The sequence below is a fragment of the Lygodium microphyllum genome, chromosome 25 (assembly GCF_053477565.2).
Source record: "Lygodium microphyllum isolate KBCC chromosome 25, Lygodium_microphyllum_v1.1.10, whole genome shotgun sequence".
Lineage (NCBI taxonomy): Eukaryota > Viridiplantae > Streptophyta > Polypodiopsida > Schizaeales > Lygodiaceae > Lygodium > Lygodium microphyllum.
The window spans coordinates 29,325,233-29,348,056 of NC_141159.1; the positions used below are offsets into that span (position 1 = coordinate 29,325,233).

Consider the following 22,824-nt stretch of genomic DNA (forward strand, 5'->3'; position numbering starts at 1 on the left):
TTAGTAGTGGCTACAATGTACGCAACCTTAGTAGTAGTAGACAAAGCCATGTGTTTTTGCACCTTGTATATTCAAGAAATAACACCTCCAACAAAAGTGAAGACATAGCCAAAGCTGGACTTCCTACTATTTGCATGTCGTGCATAATCTGAGTATATGTAGCCCACGACTCTAGTATCTTGGCCACCATAACAAATGCATATATCTACAGTGCTCTTTAGGGATCTCATGATACCCTTAATGGTGTCCCAGTGTCACTCACTAGATATCACCATATAACGAGCTACAACTCCCACTACAAATGCTTTGTTAGGTGTAGTGGCTATCATGGCGTATACCAAGCTACCCATTGTGAATCCATGTGGGATCTTGGACATCTTGTCAGCTTTCTCATCATCTGATTGGGGATAATCTACCTGACTAACCTTCACATAAGAATGTAATGGGTAGCCTATAGGCTTAGTACCTTGAATATAAAATCACTCAAGTACTTTGTTGACGTATTCCTTCTAGGATAAGTAGAGAAGCCCCTTAGAGTGCCCATAATGTGTATATCAAGTGTGTGAGAGGTATATCCCATGTCCTTTATCTCAAAGTTGTATTTGAGTTGAGTCTTCAAAGCATCCATCTCATCATGAGTACTCCCATCCAATTAGCATGCCATCAACATATAGTACCAAAATGATAAGGCTACCATCACATGCCTTCTTCGTGTAAAGACATGGATCCATAACAATGCAAAAATAACCTTGCAATACACAAGAGAACTCTCTACCATGGCTATTGGGGCCTCTTTGGTTTTAATAGAAGACTACATCTCTACCCTTTCAACTACTTAAGCTAGTAGCTAATCCAAGCTTGACCTCTTCATGAACAACCAATGGAACCAATTCATTGAAATCAAGCATCTCCTACCACATGGATATAGATGTATCAAACAACTATACTCATGTCCAAGACTATTCATCGTAATTGCAACCAAGTCTTCATCCTCTACGTCAGCTCCAATAGAAGCTAAATTATCAACAATCGTCTTGATTTCCATGACATAGTCACGTATTGACCATCCTTTTCTATCCATAGTATTAAACTTTTGTTTTAGCTAAATTTTTCATGCAATAATAGTAATGCCATAATAACGCATCAAGATGTCCCATGCATCTTTCATTGACTTGCAATTCATGATCTACATGAACATTACATCTAAAATACATAGTGAGAGCCAATGCAAGACTCCGCAAGCTCCTTCAAGCCAAGCACAATGTGCTTCATGCTGTTCAACAATGGGGTTTATTTTTGGAAGCTTTGATTTAGCTTTATCACCTATGATAAGATCCTAGTATCCTTTTCCAATCACAAAATTCTCCATGCAAATTTTCCATATTGCATAGTTGTTGTTATCCAACTTATCACTAATAATCTGAGTGTTGTTGTCTCTGAACCTCCTACATTTTCCATATCTGTAGCTGAAAATATTTACTATAATATCCAAGTTGTTTGTGCTATCGATTCTTGACTCCCTACACACCAAGATTTCTTTTCGCGAATAAAATGGTTGCATAGTATTCAAAGAACACATGTACATTAATCAACTACTCTACATCTAGCTTAGTTCAGTTATATAACGAACATCTGTAGCTTAGTCAAAGACTCAAAATCTCAACCAATTTGCATAGGCATACACCTCACCAGACGACAATTTTAGTCCTACATAAAAGAGCAATAATATCTCTACAACAACCAAGGTATTTCAGCTCAACAACATGCCAAAATATCTCATAACCTTTGCCACATCATCTAGGAGTAGTAACATATTCATGTAGGCATCACTAATTGCATACACTTCACATAGACATGAAGAAGTGTCTTCCAACAGACAATATCTAGTCAAAACCCTATTATGCCAACAACAAATTAATTCAAAACTGAACAATCAGTGCTCATATTACCTCACAATCCATCCAACAATGGTGTAATATCATCCAAGCATGAATATGCATCAATAGAAGCTTCAATAAGCTCCAAACATCAAAGTACAAGCTATCTCACACTTATTACAACACACAATCTCCTTTTTGCTATCCGTGTTTTGTGTAGGTACCAACAACAGCTACTTCCTTTACTATCGAATGTCTAGCAAGGCAGGCCACTCTATGTTGCCCATGATTTCACCAATTGACCAAGTCTTGCACTATAATTAGTGATTTGCTATAAACAATCATCAAGTTCTTACTAGCCATGCTATTTTCTAGCATGTCCACACGCTGACAGAAAGCACCATAATTTCTAGCCCTGAAACTTTCCTCTCCTACTACATAGTAAGTAATCACCCACCTCTTCTCTACCTAAGGCAGTAGTAGAGTAGAAATCTCCATCAACAAAGCACTCTTTTTGTCTTCATCATCTCCATTAGGAATTGATGCTTACTGTAGATTACCAATGCCCACTTCCAGAATAGCTTTGATACCATATTCAAAGTCAAGAGAGAAAATGAGACAAAGGGTTGGAGCTAGAACAAAGAGCAATGTTCTCTCTCTTAGTCTTCATTCTTCCATCTTCATTATTCATCTATCACACACTTAGTCTACAATAGTAAAAAAGACATAGGTCTAATTGACCATACTAGCTAACTATGGTTGAGTCATCAACTCACTTATTGTATCACACACGTTGTACAACTAGACGATAGCTATACTAAAGAGTTGGTAGATCTTGATTCTCAACAATGTATGTGAGCATAACCTCAAAGATGTGCTACAAGAGGCACATACAAGAATAGTTGGAGGCGATTTCGATGCCACCCCAACCCCAACCAAGAATATGTGGGAAAAGAAATCCTATTAGGATGACCATCTCAAATTCAAAACATAGTGCCAAGATGATTATGTAGTGTGTTCATCTTAATCTCCTTCGAGCTAGGATAATCTCACCTAGAAACAACCACCATTGACTAAACCTATCTAGACATTCATAACTTACAAAGAAGAAAGAAACTCTACCACAATAATTTGCAATTGCCTAGGGATAAGAAGCTCTAGCCTATCAATAATTCAGGAGTCAAGCATTCAAGCAAAACATAGTAATCAAATAAGGCATACCAAACCACAAAAAGGAATTCCCTCCCCCCATGGTGAACTAGTTCTTGGGAGGGTTTTAATTTCTCTTTAAAAAAATGTAAAGAAAGGGAAAAAAGAGGAAGATGGCATGTCTGCCATTGCCATCTTAACAACCAATGATGATCACCATTGACTCCCCCTCATGATCATCATCATGATTCAAACACTCAATGATAACATCACATTTGATCAATGCTATCTCAATAGCATCAATCACTCCCTGCATACTACATGAAATGGATGAACAAGAGTGACATTGGAAATATCATAGAGTGAGAGAGCTCAGTAAATAGTAGCCATAGCCATGAGTTTACAAGAGTAGTAATAGCTTGTGCTAAGGCTTGTCGAACCAGGTATTTTTTTCATACCTTCTACACACACACACACACACACACACACACACACACACACACACACACACACACACACATATAGAGAGAGAGGGAAGAATAGGGAGAGAAATAAGAGGAGAAGATAGTGGAGAAAAGGAAGAGAAGAGGGAAAAAAGAGGAGGAGGAGAAGGGAAAAAGAGGGTATATTAGAGAATTTGGGAATTTTCCAAGTCCCAATTTCAAATAAGTGATAAATATTTGTCCATATGGCTAAATCTTGATCCATATTTGAAAGTGAGATTTGGGAAGGTACCTTATAATATAGTATTTAGGGTAGACTCCACCTTTAAGTAAGACAACAAGATTTGACCATGTGGTCAAATAATAAAGGTATTGGGGGTTTCCAAAGTGCATGGAAATTTCCAAATTTCCTAATATAGTGTTGGGAGGAGGAGAAGGGAAGAGGAATAGGAGGAGGGGGAGAGGGAGAGGAAGGGAAGAAAGGAGAGGCGATAAAGGATGAGGAGGATGAGGAGAAGAAGGGAAGAAAGAAGAGCGGATTAGGGAAGAGAGAAGAAGAGGTAGGGAAGAAGAAGAAGAGAAGAAAGAGAGAGAAGAAGAAGGGGAAAAGTAGGGAAAGAGAAAAGGAAGAAGATAAGAACAAGGGAGAACAGAGAAAGGAAGCAGAGAAAGAGAAGGACAAGAAGAAGAGAATAAGAGAGGAAGGGACCGCTATCAACTCCAACAAATCAATGTTCGAGTGTGTGAAAGTCACGAATGAGGTGCAAAGACCCACCTCTGTCACATCTTGTGGAAGATATATCCACACATCCTTCAACCCTCTAACCCTTACTACCCTCTTGCACAAACCTATCTCATAAAGGCCCTACCTAGTTGCTTGAGACTAGTAGTTGCACTATTCAAGTTTAATGAAGTTGGGAGCTTTGTAGGCAAGAAGTTCCCCATCTACAATGGCCTCGAAGAGGCAAAGCTCTAGAGCAAGAAGCGCTAGATCTGTGAGTGGACCTACAAGCGTGGACAACGCATAATCACTAGTAAACCAATCCCAGGTTCTTTACTTGTGGAATTAAAAATTCAATGAAGAAGAAGATTCAAATTTAGTAATCTTCCATTCAATAACAACATGATTGCTTCATAACTTAGGGAATCTTTGCATCATCTCCATCATCATTCTTTTCCTCTCCCACTTCCTCATTATGCCACTCTCTTTCCCTGTCGGTGATGACAGGGGGAGAGGGTAATTAAAAAATTTGCATGAAAATTTATAGGGGGGAGGGGCTTACTATGCGGAGTGGCAGGAGAATATTACACAAGCTAAGTGCAGAATCGCTCATTTGTATGCCGAGTGCCCTATGCAAAAACTGTCCACTGGTTCAACTATCATGCCATATGTACCTTTGGGGCTATTTGAAGTTGAGAAACTTGATGGTGAGGCCACTCCCATCTTACTGAATGTCATGACCAGGGCACAGACGAGGTAGGCCGGTATCTCATTACCTAGACCTAGCAACCTTGACAGAGCCTCCATAGGAAGAGGAGTCATAGGAGGAGAAGGAAGAGAGCAGAGATAAAAATCACACTCAAAACTAATAGTGCCACTACACTGCCAAAGGGTAAGCAAGTCACAGATGCAGAAGTGAAAACATCTGCTCCTAAGACAACAGAGAAGGGGAGTGCCAAGGTTGGGGAATATCCCGATCCGAGGCACCAATTGGAAGTGGTTAACAAGGTCAAGGTTTGGGTGAGAGAGGCCCAAGAGCACCTAAAGGATCCGAGGCACCAATTGGAAGTGGTTAACAAGGTCAAGTTTTGGGTGAGAGAGGCCCAAGAGCACCTAAAGGATCCGAGGCACCAATTGGAAGTGGTTAACAAGGTCAAGTTTTGGGTGAGAGAGGCCCAAGAGCACCTAAAGGATGCCGAGCCCATCTTGGAAGATGAGGTCGACGAGTTCTCTAGTGTGAGCACGCCCATCTTGCCTACTCGCATAGAATCTAGAGAAGCATTCGCACCCCATGTAGCAACACAAAGACAAAGCCTAGGCACCACAGGTGGGTAAACTACCCAAGACCAATGGCAAAAGAGTGTAGAGCATAATGAAAGGCAAGCAGCTAGTAGCCTACTTACAATGTTGATATCAACCCCTGTGACTTTGCCAATGGGGGATTTTCTTAGGCAAAGTTCCTCATTATGGGGAGAGTTAGAGCAGTGGGTAGAGAGATCTAACAAGCCATGAGCAGTCGATTTGCATGACCACAACATAGCCACACAGATACCAAGCCTAACATTGAATTCAATATCTAAGTCCTTGCATGTAAATGCTTTCTAGGAGGGCATAAAGATGCATGTGATCCTACTAGTGGTAGCATTAGGAGATGTTACAAAAAAGGGGATTGTAGACACATAGGAGTGCGAGTCAATGTGCTTAGCCATGCAATCCTACAGGCATGGGGTAACCCACTGATGGAGACCACAAGGTTTAATGTCATGCTGGCTAATGGCATGAAAATTAGGCCATTTAGAGTGTTGAAGGGCTAGCCCTTGAAAATAGCAGGTATCTAGTGAACTTCATAGTTGTGAAGGGAGTGGACTATGACATTCTACTAGGCCGACCTTGGATGCAAAACACAGGAGTAATTGAAGACTGGGGTAATAGCCTTATATTCATAGGTAACAAGTTGGAGGCAGTGAGAGTTGAGATGGACACCGAGAAGACCATGCCGATCGACTTGGATGCCATCTCCTCTATCTTGAAGGGAGACTCACAGTCTAGGAATTTGTATGGGCCATTAACGAAGTATATTCCCTATATTGAAGATGAGCGGGCTTGGATGCATGTACTAGCCACCATTGACTTGCCATTTTCAAAAAAACAAGAGGATTATAAGCAAGCTGCAAGGATAGTAGGTGAGTCCTGTAAAGCCACCACATTCCATCTATTGAAGGGTAAGACCCCACCTTCAATGCCACTTTTGGCCAAAATCCCTAGTAGACAACAAACTCTTGCCCCTTTCCATATTCCTTCTAATAGACTTGAGTTCCAAGGGATTCTTGAGTACTTGATGAGGGAGCTAGCCAGTACCCAACTACCAATCTCAAGTCACTCCAAGACCTCATGGATGGGACGAAATGGCAATGGACCAAGGTGCACAGCCTAAACCTTATGTACAATTGGGCACTGATCTCACGGATGACAAAAGGGTTGAGAATAGAGACCTAAACAATGACGAACAATTAGAATGTAGTGATTCAAATGACGAGTATGAGGACTGCTACTTTACAAATGAGAAAAGTGAAGAAGAGGCTGAGACGATAGAGTACGATACTACAAATGGTTGATTAATCGAACAAATAAGAGTAGACTCTAAGCCACGGAGAGCCAACACTTTTTGAATTGAAAGAGGATTCTTTAGAATTGAATGTGATTGCACTTGGTTGGAGCACTTAGGCGTGATAGACTATGAGCAAGCAAGGCTAGTCCAGCCTAGTGTCGTGTCTCTCGTCAAAACAAAATCAACCTCATAGCTACGACTGCCAGGGGAGACTCCCTCCTCTAGCAAGGATTGCAAGTTTAACTTGGAATCGAAAGTAAGCTCTAAGAGCGATCTAGAGATACTTGACTACCTAAAACTAGACACACCAAGGGGGACTTACTAGTCCATCATCTAAGGTGTAAATAGTTAGAGGGAAAGAGAGGGCAACCAAAGGGGTTGAAGGCCGAACAACAAAGGAAGCCCTAGGACCTACCAAAACGCTTCACTAAATTTAAGAAGGGAGATAAGGTAGTGATCTTGTTGGGAGCGAAGAGGTGGGGATAGCAAGCAAACTGATAGAAGGACCTGCCAAAGTCAAGGATGTCAACTTAGCAAGGGAAGGGGAGAAGCCTTGACCCATGTTTATAACCGATGAGCTATGGCCAAGTGAGAGGAGGTTGATCTCATTGCTCTGTTGCGAGAGTACATAGACCTGTTTGCCTAGTCCTTAGATGAACTCATAGGAGTCAATCCGAGAGTCGTAATGCATAACATTTCAATGACTCCAAATGCAACAATAGTAAATCAGTGAGCTTACTCGATGAATCCAAAGCATGCTCACACCGTTAAGGAAAATATTGATAAACTGTTGAAGGCCGGATTCATCTATGAGATTGAGCACACAGACTGGGTATCATCGTGATTGTCCTAAAAAAGAATGGAAAAATCTGAAACTACAAAAAAGTCAATGCTGCAACTAAGAGAGACAATTATCCATTGCCCTACACGGAGCACATGCTCGAGAGAGTAGTAGAAAAAGAAGCTTACAATTTTCTAGATGGCTTCTCGGGCTATAATTAAATTCAAGTGCACCCTGAGATAGACACAAGATGGAATTCGCCATGGAATGGGGCATATTTGCTTACATAGTCATGCCATTTGGGCTTACTAATGCACCTGCCACCTTTCAGCGTCTAACATGCGGTGCCATCTTCAAGGACATGCTTAAGTGAGAACTAGAGGTATTCAGTGACGACCTATGTGTACACTCTAGTTGGACGGAACACCTAGATAAGCATCGTGCACTCTTCGACGATGTAGATTGTATAGTCTCTCTTTAAACCCCTTAAAGTGCCACTTGTTCTGGGTAAAACACAAATGTATCCTAGGGCATGTGGTGTCCAAGAACGACATTGCCATTGACTTCTCCAAAATCAAGGTTACTGTCAACTTGTCACCACCAATGGACTATAAGGGAGTTCAGTGCCTCTTGGGACACACAAGGTACTATCGGCACTTTGTCTTGAACTATGCATTGATTGCTAGGCCACTTTACAAGTTGTTGATTGTATTTGAGTGGATCGAGGAGTGCCAATGCGCTTATGAGGAACTGAAAAATGCTCTCACTACCACACCTATTTTGCAAGCCCTAGAATAATAGAGCATAACATTCCACATGCACATTGATGTGTCAGAGTTTGCCATGGGAGTTGTCTTGTGCTAGCCCGATGAACGCAATCTTGACTATTGGGTGAGCTTTGTTAGCATAGACAACTCACAAATACGGAGATGAACTACTCCACAATGGAGAGGGAAGGCCTAGCCATGGTATTTGCTATAGAGAAGTTTTGGCATTATCTTTTGGCTACGCCTTTCACCTTCTTTGTGGACCATCAAGCTTTGCTTTATCTTGTAAATAAACCATGTGCTATAGGACACATAGCTAGATGGCTACTTCTACTTTTAGACCCACAAGGTGCTAAAATCTCAACTATGGTGGCCCACCCTATTCTATGAGCTGCTAAATTTGTAAACCATTGTGACGAGTGCCAAAGGACCAAGGTCCCTGTTTGTAAAGGCAAGATGGAGTTGACCTCGATCATAGCACGACAACCCTTTGAAAAATGGAAAATTGACTTCATTGGGCTGATCATTCCCGTAGCACTATACTCCCAAGCCAAGGACATCATAGTAGCCACCACTAACTATCTCACAAAAAGGGATGAAGCTCAAGCCACCAGGAAGAATGGCACTAGGACTACAGCTAAGCTCCTTTGGGAGCAGGTGATCTCACGATTCGGCTGCCCCATCAAGCTGGTTAGCAACCAAGGCACACACTTTATTAATGAAGCGATTACTCATTTGCTATCCACATTCCTGATCATCCATAGGAAATCATCACCCTACTACCATCAAGCCATGGTTAGGCAGGATCCATGAACAAAATCCTAGTGAATGTCCTAACTAAAGTCGTCTCTACCTCATGTAGCAATTGGGATAACAAGCTCATGGCAGCATTATGGGCCTATAGGACAACCTATAAGATAGCAATGGGGCAAAAACCCTTCAAGCTAACCTACGGGCCAAAAGTGATCTTGCCAGTAGAGTTTTTCATTCCAAGCTTGAGAGTAGCAGTACAAGAGAGATAGGATGGAAAGGAGGCATGGACGAAACACCTAGTAGATATAGAATGTCTTTCTGAGACCTGGATCTTAGCTATTCATGCGCTAATATGTGAAAAATCATAACGCAAGAGTTGGTTCGACAAGCATGTCAAACTATGTGACTTCAAGCAAGGCGACCTTGTGTTGATGTACTCTGTGAAGGGCCATGAGTAGAAAATGAAATTCAAAGGATTATGGCCCTTCAAAGTTTGCAATATTAGTCAAACCGACAATGTTGAGCTCGAGACCTTAGAGGGCGAGGGCATAGGCTTCTTCAATGGTAGTTGTCTCAAGAAGTACTACCCTCCAACCCATCAATTGCATGAGCCGCTAATGCTGCAATCCCCTGTAAATGTAAGAGTGGCCACTATCACAGAGATTGAGGACACGGACGAGGAAGTAGTAGCATTTGCTTACTTGCGAATAATAGTCACTGCTAGAAAAATACACACTTTTGACACACTTATTGATGAGGGAGCTAACTTCAACATCTTACCCATGAACATTGGACTCTCATTGGTCAGCCCCAATTACAATCCATGAATGCTAAGCTCAACCCATTTTGGGGGCAGTTCTACCCACTGCTGGGAAAGTGCAAAGTAGCGATCTTTATCGAGATTGAAAGCCTCCCTATGATCTTCTATGTGTTACCTAACACTAAGGCTACTAGTAGGCAATTGCTGCTAGGTCACGCATTCAAGAAGCAAGCCCATTGCAATATTGACTATGACTCGTAGTGCATTCACCTTGCTGTTGATAGTGTTCATAGTGATGCCTTTCACTCAGCAAGGGCAGTGTGGCTCCATCTAAGCCTGCAAAGCCACCGGTAGGGGAACCTAGTGCAAAGTCTAAGGAGGGGGGTTGTGACTCAGCCCACCCCACCAAGACAAATCAACCACAATCTAAAGAAGACATGACCCAAACCACTGATCCACAGCTCAAATGGATAGCTAAATGACAATCAAGGCTACTTAAAGCCAATCGGCACAAGCCCATAATCCCCTAACATCACGCCCTAAGCCTAGAAGACAAAGTCAGTAGTATACAACCAAATGAATGGCCGAGCCATGATGGGTGCCCAAAGCCATGTTGTGTGCTCAAGGCTATTATGAAGGCAATAACCATATTTGGTTGCCTAAGATCATGAGTGGCATTTGCGCCCCTCAACCACCAACTCCTAGCCCAGCTCCAAAACCTTATAAGTTGCCTAGAACTGACAGGCTACTTGAGACTAAAGGCCACCAAATCCATAGAGCCTCTACGGGTCTATCAACCAAAACCGCAGCCCGTTGCCCCTAAATCGACATAGCCCAACATTCCCAATGTCCTTGCTATTCCACAAGTAGGAAACAATGCAACCTTAAAGCCCCAAGACAAACCCCTTACACAAGTCGTTGATGAGCGCTCTACTAACCAATCCACATATCACCATGCATCAATTGCTGAGTTATCTTGCCCAGTCAAACCCCCAACCTCCCGCATGCCTTTGACCCTCTTATATCAGCGTCAATCTACTCTCACTTTGGCCTCTGATTTAGCTGAGAACATAGGGGGATGATTTGGTTACTTGCATTAGACGTTTGGATGCCACCTTCACTATACTTGCTAAAAGCTACGAGTAGTTGGTGGACTTAGATCTCCTAGAAGAGCCTTTGGCAATTGATGTACACACACTGCCATGCACCTGGGAAGAATATGAATTCATGTTCTTTAAAGTTCACATGGTAACCGAGGAATTGATCGCACCATTGAGATTTCTTGAGAGCAAGCTTGTAAACGGAGGCTAATCACCTTCTATAGCAAGAGTAAAGTCTCTACCACAAGTTAAGAGCTAGAAGAGCTTAAAAAGTTGGATGACACTAACTCTTCCTTTCCATGTAAATGGTATGCTCTCCGTCTCCAATGGGAACAAGAGGGCTACCCAATTATAACTAATGTTGAGCAAAGATGTGCCATCAAAACCCTTGAGTAAGACCCTACCTATGTGGCTCCTACCTCATTTAGATTCTTGGCTATCACGTGCAAATGACCTTTAGAGGAATATGTCATGACCCACCTTATTTCGATCGGATCTTGACTGAGGAAGAATTGCATATTGCTAGTAGAATGAACTCTGGTGACTTCCTAATTGATGTCTTGACCTACATTACACATGTAGGCATTCAACCTCATGATATGGACCAACATGCTCACTTGGAGTATAACCCACACTTCTACGCATGGCTCATGCAAAAGTGAAGCACTACAACATGTGCTTAATGCCGTTGACCCTTCATCCTCCAATCCTAGGAAGGATTCACATCATTCCCAGGGGGAAGAAGGCAAGGTGAAAAAGAAAACATGTCTTAAAATCTCAATCGAATTTTAAAAGCTAAAAAGACGAATGAAAGTCAACTTACAATCAAGGAAAAATTCATGAATTTTTGTTGGAGTGTGTGGATTGCTTGAAGCAAAAGTTTTTATTCTAGATTGAAGCATTTTACCTTTCCATAGCTTGCATTCATTATCTACTTATCGTGTCGAGAGTCGTCTCAAGAAAACTAATGGTGAGCTGTGAGGTCATGATAGTAATTCGACATTGTAGTTTAAGACAAAGGCAACAAGCTTTTGTTTACAGAAGAAGAGCACGTGAAGTATAGCCTAACAATAGAAATAAGGGTCTACAACCCATTTAAGTTTAGGAACATCACGAACTTCGAAGACGTGGTCATGGAAGAACATGCTATGAAGTACATTGTCAACCAATGCAACTTGAGCATGTAGAGAAGGCCGGGCAAGCTGTGGATTACAGCAAGTGCATGGAATTCCCACAAAATTTTGATGCTAATAGGAACCGTGGCACTGTAATGGTGAGACAAGGAGAAGAAACTCGTAGGGTCAAAGTTGAACTGAGCCCCAAAATGGTGGAAAGAGCACAAGGCTTGGTCAACAAAATTGAGAGACATCCTAAAAGAGATGTCTACAACATTCTAGGAATGAACAAGGCCCTAGTCCACACCAATGACGGAGTTAACCTAGCCAACATTCCAGACCCTAAGGTTGTAGGCAAAGAAAATCCATGCCCTATTCTCCAATCAGAGGTACAACGCTTTAATGAGCAAGATTGGAGTGCCATTGCTAGAGAGCCTCCCGGCCAAGTCCTTAAATGAAGTGAATTGGAACAATTATGTGTGGAAAACCATTGAAGCTTTAGCAAAGGCACTAGCCACAAATGCAAGACTAGCAAGTGGGGAGTCCTCGGCTTCCACAACGGGGAAGGCACGAAAGAAACCATCAAGCAAAGGCCTCAAGCATAAGATTCGAAGTTGTGCTCACCACAATTATCCAGGAGGCCGTTGGAGACCTGGAAAACCCTAAAGTAGTGAAAGAGACTTAAGAGTGCTCTGTTGCCCATGAATCACCAGCTCAATCATCACTACAGGTAAAGACTCCAGTCTCCCTCTCCACAGGGAACCTAGGAGACAAAGAAGCAAGAAGGGTGCAAATAGAAGAAACTGAGCAAGCTGTAAGAAAGAGAAAGCAGCTAGAGGAGTCAAAGAAGCTAGAGGATGAGCGAAGGAAGAAGCAAGAGGAAGATAATGAGTGGTTGAAGAAGATTGAAGAAGAATCTCAAAAAGCAAAGGAGGAAAGAAAGAGGAAGCAGCTAGAGGAGGAGGAGAGGTTGAAAAGAGAAGACGATGAGTAGCTGGCCCTGGCCATGAGGTTGTCAATTGAGGAGGCCTTCCGCCCTCGAGAGCCAACAAAGAGAAGCCCAAGAGAAGAACTAGGAATAAGCATTGCTGTAGAAGAGAGGGCTCAAGAACCCGTTGTTCAAGTAGATAAAAAAGTATTGGGCACAATATCTTGACATACTAGAATTTCACTACAATGCCACTTTGCACAGTTCTATAGGCTTCATGCCCTTCGAGGTGGCTACAAGAAAACAAGCTATCACCCCTATGACTCTGGCAACAAGCAAGCAATATATTGAAGATCCAGATGTAGACTAATTTATTGTCAAATGGAAACAATGGATGCAAGTGGCTTAGAAAAGTCTCAGAAATAACAAAATCTTGATTGTCAAAAGATATAATGCCAAGGGGCACAAGCGTGTAGAATTTTTCCCAAGTGACTTGATCGTAATTAGTTCCAAAAACATGGAATTGCCCAAGAGCCTCACTCCCAAGCTCAACAATAGATACTAGGTTTAGTCGACAACCCCTTCTAGCTCAATTTGCTCAACTTCCTTTTGAGCTAGAACTCATCTTGGAATCTTTGTTCATCGGCAAGCATCTCGAGTTCCTGCTCAAGTGGAAGGATCGTCTAATCAAAGTAGCTTCTTGGGTGATCGAATAGATTGTCATCGAGTGTGCTCGTGATTTGTTACTCCAATTCTATAATGAGCAAGAAAATCCTGAATTGTATCATCCTCCTTTATCTCACGAGTGATTGTTTGCTTCACAAGTTTTAAGTGAGTAGTGGGTAGACTAGTTATTGTCATTTCCAAAGTCTGCTTCATGAGTTTTATTAAATAGTGGGCACAAGGAGACCTCGAGAGGCTGCGAGAGAGAGGGAGGTAGAAGGATACCCCTCCAAGAAATTGCGAGAAGGAGCTTGAGAGAGAGAGAGAGAGAGAGAGAGAGAGAGAGAGAGAGAGAGAGGAGTTATCCCAAGAGGCTGTGAGAGAGAGAGAGTTAGCTCAATTCCCCCTATCTCAGTCTTCGACTAAGCCATCTTCTCTTACGCTCTTTCATCTCAAATTCATTCCTCCTTCTTTATCTCTCAAATTCACTTACGGATGATGGCCCCTAAGTGAAAGATCTCTCTAAATGCTGAAACTCCCACCACAACCAATGGGACCGTGAACTAAGGGACCGCAACTACGGGAAATGCATCTCTTATGAATAGGTGCACCTCATTGTATTAGGGAAGAGAAATTGGGAGAAAAGAACATTTACATTAATTATTGCAACTTAATTGAGCATGTTTCGAGATAATGAGAGTACTAGAAAAAATTTGTTCATCGTATTCATTTTAGGTGATTAATTAAAATTGCACTTAGAAGCCGTTAAATTGCACATAAATTGCATGGAAATTTCATGCTAATATATATATGAAAAGTTTCAAGAATACACATTAAACTGCAGTTAAGCTAGATAGATTTTATGCATTAGCATTTGCTTGCTTGGTTGAAATAATAGGAAATCTTATTACATCTCACAAAACATAGATTGAACTTGTGATATAATACATAGGGTTCCTAGGAAGTTGAAAGAATTTCAAACTCTAAAGAGTTGAAGGATTCTTCTCAAGGCCCATCTTGCTTGAAGCTCAAAGGAATTCAAAGTCCTTAAGTAACTATTCAAAGTCCTAGAATACGTGTAATTGAGCAAGTGGGGGCAAGGCACTCAATAGTTTCAATAAAAAATCCTTGTCTCACTTGTATTGAGTTAGTGGGCAACGCTAAGTCCTAGGATAGAAGTATTTTGTAGTGGGCAATGATTGACTCTCTAGGAGCTGATTAAGATCCCCAAATTTCTGAGTCAACTAGTCCCACTCTTGCTCAATGAAGATATTGAGCAAGGAGCTGATTAAGATCCCCAAATTTCTGAGTCAACTAGTCCCACTCTTGCTCAATGAAGACATTGAGCTTTCTCATAGGAGAAGAGTGTATGAGGGAGGTCAAGTGTACAAGCAAGCATTGTAAGAGACTTTCATGTTGCAAACTTCCGAGTATCCCTTCCTAAGTTCCTCTGCCTGAGCCTGGCGCCTTTTTAATACTATTCTCTTTCACTCTCAAAACTCTCTTACTCCCTATACTCTTGTCTAGCAAATTGCCTTCTTTTGAACTAAGGTGGTGGATTGACTCCGCGGGATCAGGGTTGCGCTGTCAGTGCGTCATAGTAACCAACCTCGAGAGCTGGGCAAGTACGGTCATGGCGGAATTAATCCTTGACTTTCACACTACGTGTTGCAGAGATCTGTGCCTGTCTGCAAACCATTATAAGGAAATAAAGGGAAGAAACACCAGGACGAGCTTGCTCATTGGACATTTCATTCCAAGCACGTCATCTCATGCTCTGCCCTTTGGTCAGCTGCTGGTAAGAAGTGTTTCAGTAAGCAGTGTGGTTTCGACTGTCACACAAAATCATGCATTGGGGGCATTCTTGCTGCTGCCATTGCCGCAGATTTTGTGCTCTAATGGATAAGGGCTGCCCTCTGCTTGTTTCATCAGCATGGCCTTGTGTCCCAAATCCCCAAATTTTGTGGTTAAGCTCTGCGCCATGGATTGCCAGCATGAGGCACTGCGAAATGCCTTACTTGCACACCAGCAGGGATGCCTCACATCCAGGGATGCCATATATAACATATTGCAGGGATTCACAAAGAAAGATGGAGAAGATCTGGCAGCCTGCAGGCTGCTGCATTGTCTTATGCTTGAGAGCGGGCTTTCCTTTGTTTCTGCTTTAGGTGACCACTTGATTCGAGCGTTTGCCTCTTCTGAAACCTTGCTTGAAGCAAATCTAGTCTTCTGCCATGTGCCAAATCCAAGTGTACATACATGGTATGCCATCATCTCAGCATCAGCTGGACGTGGTGAAAACCACATAGCTCTCAGTTTGTACCATAAGATGAAGAAAGGAGGCGAACAGCCAACTAAGTACATTATATTATGTGTCCTAAAAGTATGTGCCAGTCTGCAAATTCTAGAACATGCCAGACTAGTACATCAGGATATTATTCTCAGTAGTCTTGATTCAGATACAAGTGTTTCAAATATGCTTATTGACTTGTATGTTAAATGCAGAAGTCTCGAGGAAGCACGAATTGTGTTTGAGCATCTGAGAAGCAGGGACACAGGTTCATGGAATGTCATGATCTCTGGCTATGCCCAGCATGGCCATGGTCCTTCTGCACTCAATCTTTTTAACAGAATGCTACAACAAGGAACAGATGCAGACATAGTTACATTTCTGTGTAGTCTGAAAGCATGTGTGAGCATTGGAGCTGTTGATGAAGGTAGAATAATCCATAGCCAGATTATTGCCAGTGAACTTGATTCTGACATAAGCATCAGCACAACTCTTATAGACTTGTATGCCACGTGCGTGAGCTTGGAAGATGCCCGTCTTGTGTTTGATAAGCTACCAACTCGGACAGTTGTAACTTGGAGTACAATGATTTGTGGATATGTTCAACATGGATATGAAATTTGTGCTCTTGAGCTTTTTGAGAAAATGGAGCAGGAAGGATTACAAGCAGACAAACTGTTACTTATGTGGGTTTTGAAAGCTTGTGCAAGTGAAGGAGCCATACTGCATGGTATGGTAATACATGACCAAATTATTCATTACAAGCTGGAATCTGACATTGTTTGTGCAAGCACACTTGCTGATATGTACGCAAGGTGTGGAAGCCGGCGGGATGCATGTCAGGTTTTCGAAACTGTGTTGATCCAAGCCATATTTTCATGGGATAAAATCATTACAGGCAAGCAGACAGTCCCTGAAGTATCAAAAAACATGGAAGATTTCTTTAAATTTGATAAAGTTCCCATTTCTTGCATGATAAGAGCATGTGGGAGCCTTCAAATTTTAAATGTAGGCAAGATCATACATCAGCAGCTCATTAAAAGTGGACTTGAATCAGACTATGTTGTTGGAACAACACTGATTGATATGTACATGAGATGTGGAAGTTTTGAAGAAGCACACAATGTATTTGAAAAGTTATCATGTCAGGATACGGTTTCCTGGAATGCACTGATTGGAGGGTATGTAAAACATGGCAATATTTCATCTGCCCATGCAGTTTTTGACAGCATGACACGGAAGGGTATGATGCCTGACAATGTGACTTTTCTGTGCATGTTGAAAGCATGTACAAAGAGTCAAGTGGAAGGACAAGGTAAGGTGATTCATAGCTGGATTTTGAAATGTGGGCTCGACTTAGATATCAATATCACAAGCACTTTGGTTGATATGTATGCAAAGTGTGGTTGGTTAGAGGAGGCACACCAGGTTCTCCAGGGTATGCCAAACCAAAATGTGGTTGCATGGACTGCATTGATTTCAGGTTATGCTGATCACGGTTGTGGGTTTTTGTCACTTGACTTTTTTTGGCGCATGCAAGAGGATGGTATATTACCCACCAGGGCTACCTTCTCTTCTATTTTGAAGGCCTGTAGAAATATACAAGCTGTGAAGCAGGGAAGATCAATTCACAAGCAAATTATAGCAAGTGGATTTGATTTTGATGTGGGTGTTGGAAATTCACTCCTTGATATGTACATAAAATGTGGTAGCCTTGAGGAAGCACACAAAGAGTTTGTACGAATGCCAGTCCATGATGTGGTATCCCGGGCCACCATGATTGCAGGTTATTGTGCTCAAGGAAAGGGTCTTCCCGCTCTCGAGCTTTTTGAGAAAAGTCTGCATGATGGAATCACTTGTAACAAAGTGCTCCTTTCATCCACCCTAAAAGCGTGTAGTATTTTGGGAGCTTTAGATCTTGGTAGGCTTTTGCATGAGCAAGCCATCAACAATCATTTGGAGTTAGATACTGAAGTGGGAAACTCTTTGATTGATTTGTATATACAGCTTGGTAGTCTGGGAGAAGCAGATGAGGTGTTTGAAACTCTCCTGAATAAAGATGTTGTATCTTGGGGGTCAATAATCACAGGTTATGTTCAACATGGCCGTAACCTTGAAGCTTTGAACTTGTTTGATATAATGCTCAGGGAGCAAATAAGCCCAAATGAAATTACCTTTGTATCCATCCTGAAAGCATGTACTGGTACAAAAAGCCTCACACATGGAAGATTAATATATCACTTAATTATTGAGTGTGGACTACAGTCAGACATGGTTATTGGTAATACTCTAGTGGCTATGTATACAGCTCATGGGTGTTTAGATGAAGCACAGAAAGTGTTCAATAACTTGTCTGTCCCACGCACAGACTCTTGGAATGCTTTGATGTCAGGATATCTCCAGCATGGTGATGGTTTTGGTGCTTTGGAAGTTTTTGAGCAGATAAAACATGCAAAAGTCATGCCTGATGCTGTTACATACATTTGCAGCTTGAAAGCATGTGGCATTTTAGGAGCTGTATGGAAGGGCAGAGTAATACATGCTGACTTGCTGAGAAGTGAGCTGGATTTAGATGTACAAATTGGCACTACACTTATTGACATGTATGCAAAATGTGGGAGTATAGATGAGGCTCGACAGGTTTTTGATGAGTTGTCTAATCGAAATTTGGTATCATGGAGTACAATGGTTGCTGCCTATGGACGGTTTGGTAACTTCATTGAGGTTGGACATTGTGTGGAGACAATGCAGGAGTTTCATATAATGCCAGACGATAGAACAAACTCCATCATTCTGTCTTCGTTTGGTCATTCAGGTCGAGTGAATGATGCGAATGTTTATTATGAAAACATGAGAAAGAGCTTTCACGCCAAACCAATTAATGATCACTTCAATTGCTTGGTTGATCTTCTTGGCCGTATGGGATGCTTGGATATGGCAAGTGAGTTGGTTAAAACGGTTCCATGGTTACCAGATGTTACTGGATGGATGTCATTACTTACTTCATGCAAAAGAGTTGGGCATATGGAGTTAGGGAAGATTTGTTTTGATCAATTACTGCATCTGTATCCAAACACTGGATCTGGCTATGAGCTTATGTTGAATCTTTACCGAGATGCCCACATGTCAGAGGATACCCAAAAAACACAGGAGCTGAGAAAATTTGCAAATGCCTGGAAGAAGCCAGGAAAAGCCTGGATTGAGCATGAGCACCAGGTGCATGAGTTTACAGTGGGAGGCCATCATCATCCGGATATTGATTTGACACATTTCAAGGTTGAATGTGTGAGGATAATTCTAGCAAAGGCAGGCTATATTCCAGGAGTAGACGTTGTGTCATAGCGTATTTCAGATGATTGAGCGGGGTTGATGTCTGCGACCAAAGATTACGATGCTTCCGTATATCGATCTGACACATTTTCAAGGTAGAACGTGTGCAGGTAAAATAGTGGCAAAAAGGCTATACTCCAGGAGTAGACGTGGTGTCATAGTGTATTTCGGATGACCGAGCAGGGTTAATGTTTGTGACCAAAGGTTACAATGCTTTGCAGGTTGATTGGATTTTGAGGCTAGAACTTCCACGGGAGACATTTTGATTAGTCGCAATGTATAGAATCACTGCAAAACTATACACACACATGCACCCTCTATGGGGGGATTAACCACGTAACTGCACATAGTGAAGCCCTCATTGAAAGGGAACATTCGTATAACCTTAAAGCAGCCATGGAAAAAGAGAAATGTATTGACTGCCATAGACACGGATACATACACATCTGTATATAGGCTGACCTAAAGATCGGCAAATGTGACTGTTTGAGCTCCACCCCCTTGCGTCAATCTGCCTTCTGTGTGCACTGTTGCTCCTCATCACCTCTCTCTTGTGTTGCCCTCCCTTGGCCTTTGTCGTTGTTGTCGTCTCCTCCTCCTATGCGGCCTGACAGCCTGCTGCTGCCTGCTTCTGCTCACCCTCCTTCCGCAGCTGCCAGTTGCTCCTGCCCTCCTACAGGATGTTTGGATAGTGCAAACGAGTTGGTTAAGTTGTTCCATGGTTGCCAGATGTCATCGGATGGATGTCATTACTCACTTCATGGAAAAGATTTGGGCATGTAGAGTTAGGGAAGATATGCTTGGATAAACTACAGCACTTGAATTCAAACACTGGATCTGGCAATGAGCTTTATGTTGAATCTTGACCGAGACACCCACATGTGGGAGAATACACAAAAAACACAGGAGCTGAGAAAATATGCAAATGCCTGGAAGAAGCCAGGAAAGGCCTGGATCAAACATCAGCAATAGGTGCATGAGTTTATGGTGGGAGACCAAAGTCACCCGGATATCCTTTTGACACATTTCAAGGTGCCGGTAGTTTCAACAAAGGCAGGCTATATTCCAGGAGTAGACCTGGTGTCATACCCAATTTCAGATGGATAAGCAGGGTTAATGTCTGCAACCAGAGGTAATGATGCTTTGCGTGTGGATTTGCTGGTGAACCTATAAAGTCCAAGGGAGACGTTTTGATTGGTCACGAGGTGTAGAGTTGCTGCAAAACTATGCACACCCACACCCTCTATTGAGGGATTTACAACTTAAATGTACATAGTGAAGCCCTCACTGCAAGGGAACGCTACTGTAGCCTTAAAGCAGCACATGAGAAAGCCAAAATGTATTGACTGTTGTATGCATGTATTTATATACATGTCTAATACTGGATGACCTAAAGAGACATCACCTGTTGAGAGTTCTCTCAGGTGCATCAGCATTGTGCACTTTGAGATAAGATACTCAGCTGTAGGTATCAGTTCGGGAGAGTGAGGTCATGCCTCTAAGAGGTGATGAGACTGGCCAGAGACTTTTACAGGCAGCTCTTTCAATACAAGTAGCTGTCCCAAAAGCTCGTTGTTGGTGTAAAGAGAAGCTCTGGCAGTGTATCCCCTCTTTGATCACAGAAGAGGTGGGTTTTCCCTTACTTCAAAGTTCACCCTTTATTGAGCGGGAGTTTCTGCAAGCCTACCAGAAGCAGAAGGGGCGAAAGTGAAAAACTAGTCTCACTTTGGGAGGAAGGCGAGGTCATTCCTTGTAGCAGCCCTCCAGGATATTTTTAGCACTGGGAGAATGTCAGCTAGCCTATTGGCAAGGTTGGCTTGTCTTCACCCCAAGTGGGGAGATCAGCATGAATATTAGTCAATGGCACCCCATCAACATTCTGTCGATAGCCTGCTAGCCATTGGCCAAGATGATCAGCAGCAAGGCATAGAATTTTCTCCGATACATCATTCATGTCACACAGGTAGGCTCTGCATAGGAGCATCGTGCTGTATTTGAACCTATAGAGGGGGACTGAGCACAGGGGTCAGGGGATGGTTGTACTAGACTTTGAGAAGCTCTCCAACAAAATTGATTGGGATGTCTTTGAGAGGACCATGGTTTTGACTAGGCTTTCCTCATCAACAGTAGATTTTTCAAAGAAGAATCACCTTGTTTCAAGCTGGTATAGCTGCCTGGTTCATATGCAAGTTGGTACGGCCCCATTGTTCCATAATGTTTCTAGAAGATTTTAGAATATTCTAGAACATTCTAGATTTTTGCATTATCACTCATGTCATTGCTCATGTCAGTGTGCCATGTGTTGGCATGCATATTCTGCCATGTGTTGACGTGCATGTCATGCCATGTGGCATTCTCTTGTAACGACATGTGGTTCCCTTAGCCTCCCTAGGCTATAGTATAAATAGGAGTCATGGGCTTACAAGCCCTTCAGTCTTGCCAACACCAGTTGTGAGACTAGTGCGATGTAAGTCCTCTTCTAGTTCTTGTCTTGTAATTAAGCAGATCCAACCAGCCAAAAAGATGCATATATTACCGGCTAGTCATCGTGACATAGCTAAATATTGTCCTAATAAAGGAAGGATAAGAATTCAAAATGCTATTACTCTTATCACTGTTGGGAAACGTCGATGTTCAGCATTAGTAGAGACCATGCGGTTGGACAAAGCCAAAGGGTCTCTTTCTACTTGTAGATCTAGTATTTAGCTTTATGTTACCAATAAAGATTTACCTAGAGGAATGACATATAGATGGACAAGCTTTGTTATACTCTAGAGGCACAATATGCTTCATAAATAAGAAACTTACAAAGCAATGTGGTATATTGTTTCTAAGGAAAGTAAAGTCGGTATGTGTAGAAGTAATTAATGATCAACCTCTTGCTTCAAACATCAGGTATGAAACCCAACCCATAACAATTACTCTAAGGAGTCTTTTATTAAATATAGTCTTTAACATCATCCGTTGCACAAATAGTTCCGTTATTATTGGGCTACCATGACTAGAATTGCATAACCCCGACATCAATTGGAGGTTTAGAAAGGTTGAACTAAGGTCAATGCAAAATAATAAAAGGAAAATTCTTGACCAATATACATTGGGACAAAGATGTCCATGGGTTAAGCAAAGAAGAATCCATCCTTTTCTATGTATACAATTCCAATGGAGAAGCCAAAGGACAAAAGCTTGCCAGCTCAATATGCAGAGTTCAAGGATGTATTTGAAAAGAAGAATGTGGACATGCTACTAGAAGACTGACCTTACGATTGTGCAATATATGTACAAAAAAAGGGATTTATACATCATTCAAAATCTCCAGTGGGTGCTCCAATTTAATTTGTTAAGAAAAAATGGATCCCTCATATGTGGATTATAGAGGGCTCAATAAGATTACTATTAAGAATTGCTAGCCTCTTACCCTAATTCCAAAACTCCTTGAACGACTTGGGAAAGCCAAAGTCATCAAGATAAATCTTCGTGGCGCTTATAATCTTGTCATAGGATACAGGAAGGTCATGAATGAAAATAGCTTTTCATAC

The 22,824-nt window shown here is 42.0% G+C and overlaps 1 protein-coding gene across 3 annotated transcripts; it reads left to right on the plus strand.

The window, feature by feature from the left end:
- The first annotated feature begins 15,118 nt into the window (after positions 1-15,118).
- Positions 15,119-21,880, plus strand: LOC148014022 (pentatricopeptide repeat-containing protein At5g27110-like). 3 transcript variants are annotated; one of them, XM_087666823.1, is made up of 2 exons: positions 15,120-15,463; positions 16,171-21,879. In XM_087666823.1, the coding sequence occupies exon 2, from the start codon at positions 16,238-16,240 to the stop codon at positions 19,295-19,297; it is 3,060 nt and encodes a 1,019-aa protein (XP_087522949.1). In that variant the 5' UTR covers positions 15,120-15,463; positions 16,171-16,237; the 3' UTR covers positions 19,298-21,879. The 3 variants fall into 3 exon arrangements, with proteins under 3 accessions (XP_087522947.1, XP_087522949.1, XP_087522948.1); XM_087666822.1 differs by lacking the exon at positions 15,120-15,463 and adding an exon at positions 15,793-15,927; XM_087666821.1 differs by having other exon boundaries at positions 15,119-21,880.
- Positions 21,881-22,824: the final 944 nt, after the last annotated feature.

Bases quoted from the DNA above. Each gene is read 5' to 3' on its own strand.
- LOC148014022 (XM_087666821.1), top strand. From the start codon at position 15,599: ATGGCCTTGTGTCCCAAATCCCCAAATTTTGTGGTTAAGCTCTGCGCC.